Below are 12,184 nucleotides of genomic sequence, written 5' to 3' on the forward strand. Positions count from 1 at the left end.
TGAAAAAGAATTAGCACATAAAACTGAAAGGTCATGAAGAACGTGTCAGTAAGAAAATCACAGAACTCAATGCAAGGTAGAGATTGACATTACTTTGCATGTGGTTCACTTGAATAACGCATCATTGCAGGAATGAGCTTTCTCGGGTTCAAACTCTTAGTGGTCATCCATGACTCAACAGTTTCATATGCATCAAGCATGATGAGATCTGGTGCAAACTTGTACTGCAATAGAACAAAAGAATCCAAGTAGAGCATGGTGTGATTACAGTAGATTCAAAGCACAATCCCTACTTAGGGGGTGTTTGGATTGGCTTTTTTTAAGTGGCTTATTTAAAAGCTAAAAGTCATAAGTTGGGTACCCAACTTTTGGCTTTTGGCTTTTTTTGTACTTTCAGGCCTAAGATATAGTGCATAAAGCACATTTTGTGTTTGCCAAACATTTCAAAATTTCAAAAATAGCTTAAAAGTCAAAAGCTACTTAAAATAAGCCAATCCAAACACCAACTTAATAGTTTTTACCCATACCTGAAGTTCTGTTGCAACATTAGGCTTCTGAAGAACTTGTAACGCCTTCTTTGCTTCTCCTTGCTGTGTATTTGCATGGAAAAAGAAAGACAAATTACTGTTCATACCAACAATCAATTAATGCACCGAGTTACTATGAGTACAAAATGCAGAACATATGCAAATAGATCTAAAGATAATATTTCTTCCCTTGGTCTTATTCATAAGTATCCAAAAAACAGAAGCATGCAAGTTGACAGAAGTTCATGTTATATGCCAAGTACAATCTCAAAGAAAGAAATGTAAAAGTCTATATGGGGGTGCAGTGGGGTTGGACAGATATCTCCAAAGATAGGGAAGGGTAGTGGAATCAGTAAACAAAATATGTGTTATATGCATCAAGCCACTCTCCAGAGGAATCCATTGAAGATGAGTGTAGTCTGTAGACTGGGATGTCCAAGCAAAATGCAAACATCATTCCATTTCCACTGCATATTTTAAGAGCATAAAGGGACCCAAGAGAACACCATGGCAGATTGCACCTCTAACAGCACAACAAGGTTCACTTTCCGGAAGTAAAGACGCACTAGAAGAACAATAGCTCTGAAGCTCCAGCTCAAAAACTACAACTCACATATCTTAATGTTCTACCTATCAGTATGCCATCATATCATCAAAAAAAAAATGTATAATTGCCATGACTATTCTAAATCTGCACCAACTCTTATGCCTTTTAACCACTAACATCCATGACCTTATTTAGCATCCACTCAAGCATTCCATACAACGACGACAACATACACAGTGTGACTCCACAAGCGGGGTCCGGGATGGGTGGGATGTACGCAACCTTACAAGAAAAAACTTTCACAAAACAGGTTTGAAGAAGCTGAGATGAAAATAGCAAAGAGAAGAAAAATATTAACAGAGAAAATAGTAAGAATGCAGAACTTCCCATTAAAAGTAAAGCAATTACCCTTGCCTACCCATTTATCTTCTACCCGTCAAACTAATTACCCTACCTACCCTTTGTAGCTTTAGTAGGAAATTACCTCTTTTTCTCCGTTTCTTTTTTATTTATTCACTTCTTTTCTTTTTTTTCCTCTTATTTCTCTTTTCCTTTTCTATTTTCCTGCTTATTCTTTATTTTTTACTTTTTTCTCCTTTTCTATTCATTTTATTTTTCAAATCATATTATTCTTTATTTTCTTTTTTCACCATAATCTGATTTCATACACATATTGAGCTTTCCTTATTTTCATCTTTTTCCTTTTTCTTTCCTTTTTGTCATTTTCTTAATTTTATTTTTCTTTTCTAATTTCATTTAACTCTTTTTTTCTTTTCCTTTTTCTTTTTTTGCTCCATAATATAATTTCCTTCACTTTTTTCGCTCCCTATCTTTATTGTTCATTAATTACTATACAATAAAGAAAGATAATTAATATAGTAAATATTCATTCGTTTCTTTTTTTTTAATATAACTGTCTTACTTTTTCTCAAAATCAGTAACCACAATAACTTATATATTTTTTTTTGATTTGCACCGGGTGTCCGAGTCTCTTTGAGCCCCGACTAATCCCGGGGGTGCACAGGCCCTCGGCAAGGAGTTTCCCGCAAGTGCACCACGGTTAATTCAGGTTTTACCCAGTCCGATGGCCCTCAGAAATTGTTTGCACCTAGTGGGTTTCGAACTTGAGACCTTGAAAGGGAGCAAACCCCAAGGCTCAAGTCAATTGCCANTCAACTCTTTTTTTCTTTTCCTTTTTCTTTTTTTGCTCTATAATATAATTTCCTTCACTTTTTTCGCTCCCTATCTTTATTGTTCATTAATTTCTATACAATAAAGAAAGATAATTTTTTATTTTATTTTATTTTGATAACCGAGAAATCTGTCTGTGACCCGCCCTTTGGACCAATCACAGCCTTCTAAAAATCGGTGAATAATGGGCCCGCCCCTCTATCCTTCTCCACTTAAATACCGGGCTTCGCTTTGCATGGTGTGGGGCTTGAACCTGCGACCTAAGCCACAAATCCTCCACCTTTTGCCACTTGAGCTAGGCCTTGGGGGCAAGAAAGATAATTAATATAGTAAATATTCATTCGTTTCTTTTTTTTTTTAATATAACTGTCTTACTTTTTTCTCAAAATCAGTAACCACAATAACTTATATATTATACTTGTTTTCATTTTTATTCTCCTTTTTCTAATTTCTTTTATTTATTTATTTCAGATCATTTTTTCCTAATTTCCTGCATTTTCATAATCTAATTCTACACACCTTTTGGCTCCTTTATTTTTGTTCCCTGTCTTGTTTCTCTAAAACAATAAAAGAGAACGCCCATGTGAGGTGCAGGACTCTATGATGCCCACATGGTATATATACTTCCCTTTTTAGATTTGTATTAGCAAGGGACGCCTCGAATGGTGGTGGGAGTACACCCACAAGCTTAGGAGGTGGTGGGAAGATATTAAACAAGACCATAGTAAGGAGATTCATAAATTGTTGGGTTTCCTGATGTTCCTTATTTATGCCGCTCCTGATCGATATTTGGTCAAAGCATTGCTAAAATTTTGGGATCCAGAAAGAGTGGTCTTTAAATTCAAAGATTTTTAGTTAACACCCACCCATAGAGGAATTGGTGGGTTCACCAATTTGCATTACCATGGGAGGAGCATGATTGTACCTAATAGTCAATCCAGGAAGAAGTTCTTGCATTTTCTTGGATTGAAAAACAATCTCAAATTGGCATGCTTGGACTATGAATGGATCTCTCTAGACTTCCTATATGAATGCTTTGGTCGTAAGGATGGTTACAAGATATTCGATAGGGAGTTTTCTTGCTCGGCAAGTCTGAGTACAAGTTTGGGCTAGAGATTCTAAAGGTTGATTTGTGCACTCTAGCAATGAGTGTCAATTTTGTTGCCAACCCCAGTAAGAATGTCTATCATGTTGGAGCGCTTGTAGAAGTGTTCTATGGCCCACAATTGAAGCAAATAGTTGCATCTCTCGAAAGATCTCCTACCTTTTGTACATTTGGATAGAGCCCTCAACATTTCTGCTACTATCATTGGCACCAGAGTTACCTCAATGCTACCCACCTTTCGGGCCACCGCTCGAACCACGGAACTAAGGCATGTATCTATTTTCCATTTTCTTCTAATATACCAAAGTACCCAGCAATGCAATGGCAAAAGTGCTCAAATGCTTCTTCTCTCACTTTTCGTTCGAGCAAGAAAACTCTCCATCAAATATCTTGTAACCGTCCTTACAACCAAAGCATTCATACAGAAAGTCCAGCGAGATCCATTCATAGTCCAAGCATGCCAATTTGAGATTGTCTTTCAATCAAAGAAAATGCAAGAACTTCCTCGATTGCATGTGAGATACAATGATGATCCTCCCATGATAATGCAAATTAGTAAACCCACCAATTTCCTCTATGGTGGGTGCTAACTCAAAATCTTTAAATTTGAAAACCACTCTTTCTGGATCCCAAAATTTTAGCAATGTTTTGACCAAATATCGATCAGAAGCGACATAAATAAGGAACGTCAAAAAATCCAGCAATTTACGAATCTCCCTACCATGGTCTCATTTAATATCTTCCCAGCATCTCCTAAGCTTGTTAAGGTACCCCCACCACCATTAGAGGTTGGAAATTGGAAACGAAGTTAAAGGTATCAAAGCTTCAGAACTTTACTTTCCTTTTTAGATTTGTATTAGAAAGGGAAGCCAAAGTGCTTTTCAAGAAGGCCAAAGATGGATCAACTGGGAGTACCTGAAGGCAGATGCTAGAGAGATGGTCAGAAGGTGTAGGTTATAGAAAAAAGGGCAAACAAACATATTATTGCGGTGAATATTTCCAACATACGGTGCACTTGTGGTGTGTAGACTTGTTTAGAAGGGTGGGGGTAATATGTGAAGGGTTTGTGGATATCCTATGAAGCATGAAAGATATGTCCTGAGTAAACTTTTGCAAAGAAAGGGAGAGACTATCCACACTGGTGGAGGCTAGGGAACATGGTTACAGGTTATGACTTACTCAAAAATATGAGTCAAAAGTGTTAAATGCTAATGGGGAGGTGTAGGGAAAGAAGGAACGTAGGAGGAGAAGGGAAGGGATGGGATGGGGTAAGAAAAGTCCAAGCTAAGAAAATTTGAAGGACTACCTGGCTGGAAAGCCCCATTAATAAGATTGTCGCTTTTTGCAATCTAATGACATTCAAAAGGAATATATGAGAGAATTTTATTATACACCAGATCTAGGAAGAAACTCTAGCTTGAAAGACAACAATCCACCTTTGAATGTGGAGGAAGCAGTTTTCTCCAAACAAAAGGAAAAACGAAGACAAGTATCCAAAATCATAAAGATGCCTCTGGTAACCCCTAACAAAAATAAAGAACAGCATGAAAGTGGAAATAAAACATTGACAAAGAAAAAAGACAAGCCAATGAAATACCAGCATGTCAAAAGATACATAAAAAGAACAAACCTGAATATAGTGGTGAAGCACAACTTCGTATTGCTCCTTTAGACTAGCAAAGAACACTAGCTCATCAACTCTACCGTAGCTGCAACAGAAAAAATAACAACATAAGACAATAAAGCCAGAGACAAACTATTAGAACACATTAGGGAAGGAATAAATCATAAATATATGAAGCGAAGATGAATGAACTTTTACAAAGGAAGAGTTCATTTTTTCCCTAGATGACCATAAATTTCTTTTTTTTTCATGAGATTTCAGCTTGAAAAACATTGCAGGTCACAGCACCTAAATGTCAAACATGTTCTACCAGGTGAGTCTCTGACATGTGCATCTGTACAGTCAGCAATTAGAATGACATGAAAAATCTGTTTCTTGAGGGAAGCAGAGATAGAAAAGATAAGTAATTGGGCTGACAAAAATTTTTTTTTACAAGAATTGGATTTAAAACCAAGCGAGAGATCAGTTGCCAGATAAGCTACCTTTCTAGTAGTTTCATGGTGGTTGCCTCATCCAATACATCCTTGCAGTCACTTAGGAAAGCACAAAACTCTTTAATGAGTGATTGGTACTCGGTATTATTACTGTCCAATGCACCGTCATCTTCCAGAAGCAGCCGGTTGATCTGCAAGCAAGATGTATGAAATCAAAAACCTAAAAAGGCCAATCATCTATGTTCAAATTACAGCCACCATGTTATCACTTAAAGAACACACTTTGGTCCGAAGATGGATAAGTGGAATCATTCCATTAATATTCAGCTTCCTCGTATTGCATTAAGATAGCTTAAGAGAAGAGAAGAGATATATTGATAAGTAAGGTGCCAAACACAGTACAAGTATGAAACTTGTATTACAACATCAAACCTAAATTTTAAATATTTTAAGCATTCGAGATTTTGATATTCGATTAAAATTGAACAGTCTATAAAAAAAATATTCAGTTCTCCAAAATCTTGTTAAAAATTCAACTAAGGTCCTTGAAAGTAACCACTCAAATGACTAATCACCGCAAAGAGATGTGAGGAATGATCACCCAAGCCTTCTCCTATACCCTTTCAATGGAGAATCCACTCCTTAATTGTCACAGTGCTGCATCTGGCCAATTATCTAGGAACTTCTTTAAGGCAAGCAACGCAACAACATACACCCATCCTTTTGTTCTAATCAATTACATGGTGTGCTTCCCAGTTGACTTGGCTTTGTCAAAATATCTCATCACTAAAAACTCAAGGCGTTCCTCTCCCAAAACGGTAATAATGAAAATAGGCGTAGAATCAGGGAGTGCAGAAAGAAAGGCCACTAAAATTAAGCACAATGCTCCGAATAGCATCGGTAGAAGCATTACCGTCAGAATAATCACCCAAGTATAACAGTGGTGTCATTGGAAAAGACGCTTGGAAAAGACACCAAAAGATATAAGTGGTAGAGTGTTATTCCAAAAGTGGGATTTGAGGAGGTTAGAGTGTACACAGACCTTACCCCAGAGAGGCTGTTTCCGAAAGACCCACGGCTCAAGTGCATCACATCAAAATAATTATTAACGAGGAAATAGTGAAATATGGCAATGAAGAAAAAATGGCAACTATGAGGGTGGGTAAGATTATTAACCCATGAAAAAAATGCTCCCAGGCACATATCCCAAGACTCTCCTCTAAAGACTCTTTTGGTCCTTTATTCTCATCCCTCCGTGGTTTCTGGCAACCGGAATCCTTCTTCTCTCTCTTCTCTTTTCTTACTCAACCTTTTCTTATCTATGGAGAATCATATCTACTATAGGTTAGGGGATACTTTAGATTAGGGGGGAAATATTCTGATCTCACTGAAACTAAGTCTACCTCAGAGACTTGGTTCGAATGAGTTGAAAATTCCAGACTTTACATAAGGAAAATGGTGCTATCTAAAGGGCATTATGGTGGCTCTACATAAGACTCGAGGAGGCTTCAGATGTCAAGGGGAAAAGATTTAAGACTGGGCGAGGCATAGAAATTTCAACCAACAATTGTTGCTCCCTCAAGTTCAATACATATGGAATATACATTTCTATCATCACAGTTCAGTGGGATATTACCTGAGACAATTTTGATGATGGGTGGTTGGGGATTGTACATCGCATTGAAAGCTTCATTAATAAGGGGCTTATTACAAAACAGCAATTCTGGGGCACAAGATTCAAGGGAACAAATTTCCAACATAATATAGAGTGTGAGAGTTACATAGGTGCTATCAACAAAAGCAGATGGACTCAACGAGAACCAGAAGTTATGCCAGTTCAGAATCTTCAAGCTTCTTCTTCTCCAAATGAAAAAGACCTTCCCAGATATTTGGTTTGAAGTTTCCCAGGGTGCGACGAGATTCACACACGTAATGACTTGCTTGAAAGGGCATCTTCGACATGAATGAAATTCAATTCCTTCAAATTCCAATCAAGCAGAGATGTGGAACACATCATGTAAGGTGACCGAAAGAAGCAAGGCAAACGATAGAAGCCTGAACGGTAGACTCCTACTGTTGGAGCTTATCCATCCTNATATTTTTCGTATATATTTCTCACATGGTATCAGAGCATTGGTGAGAACAAACAGGTCACCGTATGTCTATGTCAATTTCCGGTGACTGTTGGGTCTGAGTTTGTTATTCTTTTTTCTTTCTGTGGGTGTTGTGCGAAAACCAACACCACCACGAGGCTCGGAAAGCCCCCGCAACCAAACCCCAGCCAAAACCACCGAAAAACACCACCCCACGCGCTCTCACGCGCCGATCGGAAGTGGTAGTTTCCAGCGAGATCTGTCTCACGCGCCGGCTCGTGAGGGCTTTTCTGATCAAATTTTTTGAGATTTTTTTGACAGTTGGGGTCGTCCAGCCATTCCGACCAGGCCCATACTGTTTTTGACCAGATCCGATCACCGGAATTAGGGTTCCGGCTATTTCCAGGCAGTTTCCGACGACTTTTCTTCGAGATTATTTTTCCGAGACAAATTTAGCATAATGTCTTTTGGGTGTGATGTTTTTGGTTCCAAAAATATGGGGATTGGAAGTTCTAGCCCTATAATCACTTCAGAACTTTTATTGGGAAGTTCAAACTATTTATCTTGGGCTTCCTCGGTTGAGCTGTGGTGCAAGGGTCAAGGTGTCCAAGATCACTTAACGAACAAGGCTTATGAGGTAGATGTAAAGGCAAAGACTAGTGAGGAAGATGCAAAAGCCAAAGTACAATGGGAGAAAGTAGATGCTCAATTATGTAGTCTGCTATGGCGTTCTATTGATTCCAAGTTGATGCCCTTGTTTCGCCCATTCCAGACGTGTTATACAGTTTNATACCTCCTTTGATTGAGATCACAGATGGAGATCTAATTTTCACGCTTCTAATCTGGTGCATGCCTCCGATGAGATACAGACATTCAAAATTGGGTTTACCCGATAATCAAGATGTCAATCCTAGGGTTGGGGGATAAAGCAACCTTCCTAGTACTTCATTTGGGGGATAGGGACTTGTCATCTTGATCGACAGAGGAGAGGAGGTTACCGACTGAGGGGAGAAGAGGATTATCCTCCGGTCACCTTAAAGCAATAGACAATGTGGGGCCCCTAAAGGACCATGTGGCCAGCAGCAGTGAGTCTCCAGACCCACATCCGCATAAAGATATTGGGCCTTTTCATATAAATAACCCTTTAGGGCCTTTATCTCTTATACAGCCCCTACTCCTATCACTACTCTTTTGATGAAGACCCAGAAAATTTTGACACCTGAACCCTTCATGAACTCTATTTTCACCTCTTAGGGAGAAGATAGTCCACTTCCAAAAATTCTTAAGTGCGACGAGCTGGAAGGACATATGAGAATGACTACAGGAACGGTGGAAAGAAGAGAACTTGGAAAAGACATCCAAATAGATTAAAATCTTCAACTCCCATATGTGTTTGCCATGTAGAACACTTTGGGGTCATTTGGTAGGACATATAAGAACAGTGTTGAATAGGGTGCATTAGTAATGTTGGTATTAGTTATGGACATCAGTCGTGCTAAGATTATTTCTTATGCACTATTTGGTCTGATGTATTAAAAGATGCATTACATAATTTCTAAAAAAAATAATTGTTCACAAAAATACCTTCCATAAAATACAGTGGAAAGCATGTGGAAAAGGTTTTGAGGGGCAAATGTGTCTTTGACCATGCTCATGCATGCATTAAAAACCCTTGCATTGCTAATACCATAATTTGTCATGTTATGCTTGCATTGGTTATATACATAGGTTGAAAAAGTGTATCAAACAGGGTATTAATAATACACGAAGTTAATGCATGCATTATTTTTTTCTAATGTATCCTACCAAATGACCCTTTATTCTCTTTTGAGTTTGTCAATGGTGATCCATCAGCACCCCCGTTACTTTTCCACTCTTAATCATTCTGCCTAGAACTCTAACTCTACTAACTAGTTGTACTCTATTCGATCTAAAAGATTGGTTAAGTGACAATCCAACTAGAGTAGGCTTCCTTTCATAGCAGACATCTGGAACTGCTTCCTCACTATGTTTGTCTACACTGGGTCTTTCCCCAGAACATCAAGGAAGCCTACTCTAGTTGGATTTTTTGGAAAATTGATAAGAAAATCAAGAAGATCTGGAAACTGATTCCAGCAGTAATTTTTTTGGTGTGTTTGGAATGAAAGATATCACAGGTGCTTTGATGGGATCTCAACTCCAAGCCATACTCTAAAAGCTAGATGCCTAGCCAATCTGTCTAGTTGGTACTTTTTGTCTCCTGTTAATAGTGCTGACAGTTTTTTGGATTTTGTTAGCTCTTTGATCCTAACTTAGTACTCATGTAAGGGAACTAACTCTCTTTCTTTGTACATTTTTGCCTTTAGCATCACCCTGATGCTCTTTAATGAAATCCTTTACTTCATCAAAAATAAAAAAAGTGACAACTTATTAAAATGAGTCGGAAGCTAGCAAGTGGATTAGCAAGGGCAGATCCAGAACTTGAATTTGGTGGGTCCTAGTAAGGCTAAAAAAGGACAGCATTGTACGCTAAAACTTCCAGTATACACAGGGTTTGGGGAAGAGAAGACCACATAGGACCATTTCTGCTTCTAGGAGTGAACAACACCATTTCCTTTCATCATACTCCCTTCATAGATCTCCATATGGTTGCATAACTTGATTGGTTCTCTATCCCCAATTTGAGCTCTATCTTTTAGATAATGACCACAACCCATGATCCTTCACAACTAATTTCCAAAGCCATGTTCTCAGAATGGCTCTACTAAATACCCTCAAGTTCCTAACCATTACACCTCCCTTACTAGGAATGGCATTGTTTCCCAATAAATAAGATGGTACATTTTCACCATCCACTATCCTATAGAATATTGCTTAGTACTTTTTCCAACCTCTGTACTAGACACCAGTACAGGTTACAAAGACATGTTGTAAGTCGGATAATCCAAGCTCGACCTATACATAATAGGAACTGGAAACAGAGATATTTCCAACGGTAGCATCAGAACAAATTTACAGTTTATGAAACCAAGGAAAAGAAAAGCAACCAAACTTTTAATCAACCAAGCTCAGTTCAAAAAGAGATAAACCTTATCAAGATATAATTCAGTAGCCCATNAGGCATTATTCACCAGACTACTTGTCCATACACCCCTCAACAAAATGGTGTAGCTAAAAGAAAAAATCGGCATCTTATTGAGACCGCTCGTACTCTTCTCCTTGAATCCAATGTTCCACTGCGTTTTTGGGGAGATGCAGTTCTTACGTCTTGTTATTTGATAAATAGAATGCCCTCTTCTTCTATTCAGAATCAGGTTCCCCATTCCATACTGTTTCCTCAGTCACATCTCTATCCTATCCCTCCTCGTGTCTTTGGGAGCACATGCTTTGTTCATAACTTAGCCCCAGGAAAAGATAAATTAACTCCTCGTGCCCTCAAATGTGTCTTTCTTGGTTACTCTCGAGTCCAAAAAGGGTATCGTTGTTATTCACATGATCTTCATCGATACCTTATGTCCGCTGATGTTACATTTTTTGAGTCTCAGCCTTACTATACATCTTCTGATCATCCTGATGTCTCTATGGTCTTACCCATACCTCAGGTTTTACCTGTGCCAACCTTTGAGGAATCTACGGTTACTTCTACATCTCCAGTTGTAGTGCCACCACTACTAACTTATCATCGCCGTCCACGTCCAAACCTAGTCCCAGATGATTCATGTCATGCGCCGGACCCTGCTCCTACTGCGGACTTGCCTCCTCCTAGCCAACCGCTTGCGCTTCAAAAAGGTATACGATCCACTCGAAATACTAACCCACATTATACCTTCTTAAGTTATCATCGTCTATCATCACCCCATTATGCATTTGTGTCGTCTTTGTCCTCTATTTCCATTCCTAAGACTACAGGTAAAGCACTTTCTCATTCTGGATGGAGGCAGGCTATGGTTGATGAGATGTCTGCTTTACATAAGAGTGGTACTTGGGAGCTTGTCTCCCTTCCTGCAGGTAAATCTACTGTTGGTTGTCGTTGGGTTTATGCAGTCAAAATTGGTCCAGACGGTCAGGTTGATCGACTTAAGGCTCGCCTTGTTGCCAAAGGGTATACTCAGATATTTGGGCTAGATTATAGTGACACTTTCGCTCCTGTGGCTAAAATTGCATCTGTTCGTCTTTTTCTATCTATGGCTGCCGTTCGTCATTGGCCTCTTCATCAGTTGGACATTAAGAATGCTTTTCTGCATGGTGATCTTGAGGAAGAAGTCTATATGGAGCAACCACCTGGTTTTGTTGCTCAGGGGGAGTCTAGTAGCCTTGTATGTCGATTGCGCAGGTCACTCTATGGTCTAAAACAGTCTCCTCGAGCTTGGTTTGGGAAGTTCAGCACAGTAATTCAGGAGTTTGGCATGACTCGTAGTGGAGCTGATCACTCTGTGTTTTATCGGCATTCTGCACCAAGTCGATGTATCTATTTGGTTGTTTACGTTGATGATATTGTTATCACCGGTAATGATCAAGATGGTATCACCGATTTGAAGCAACATCTCTTTAAGCACTTCCAAACTAAAGACCTTGGCAGATTGAAGTATTTTCTAGGTATTGAGGTTGCTCAGTCTAGATCAGGTATTGTTATTTCTCAACGCAAGTATGCCTTAGACATTCTTGAGGAGACAGGAATGATGGG

At 38.8% G+C, this 12,184-nt stretch overlaps 1 protein-coding gene across 1 annotated transcript in view; it reads right to left on the reverse strand.

Moving 5' to 3' along the window:
• LOC125872820 (vacuolar sorting protein 18-like) overlaps positions 1 to 12,184 on the reverse strand; it is a 54,399-nt gene that overhangs the window by 21,615 nt on the left and 20,600 nt on the right. Inside the window, exons 14-17 of the mRNA XM_049553619.1 lie at positions 5,477 to 5,619; positions 5,001 to 5,079; positions 528 to 590; positions 94 to 224 (exon numbers count right to left, since the gene is read on the reverse strand). Of these exons, the coding sequence (XP_049409576.1) occupies positions 94 to 224; positions 528 to 590; positions 5,001 to 5,079; positions 5,477 to 5,619 (416 nt within the window). The remainder of the gene's footprint in view (positions 1 to 93; positions 225 to 527; positions 591 to 5,000; positions 5,080 to 5,476; positions 5,620 to 12,184) is intronic.

Source organism: Solanum stenotomum, chromosome 8 (assembly GCF_019186545.1).
Source record: "Solanum stenotomum isolate F172 chromosome 8, ASM1918654v1, whole genome shotgun sequence".
Classification (NCBI taxonomy): domain Eukaryota; kingdom Viridiplantae; phylum Streptophyta; class Magnoliopsida; order Solanales; family Solanaceae; genus Solanum; species Solanum stenotomum.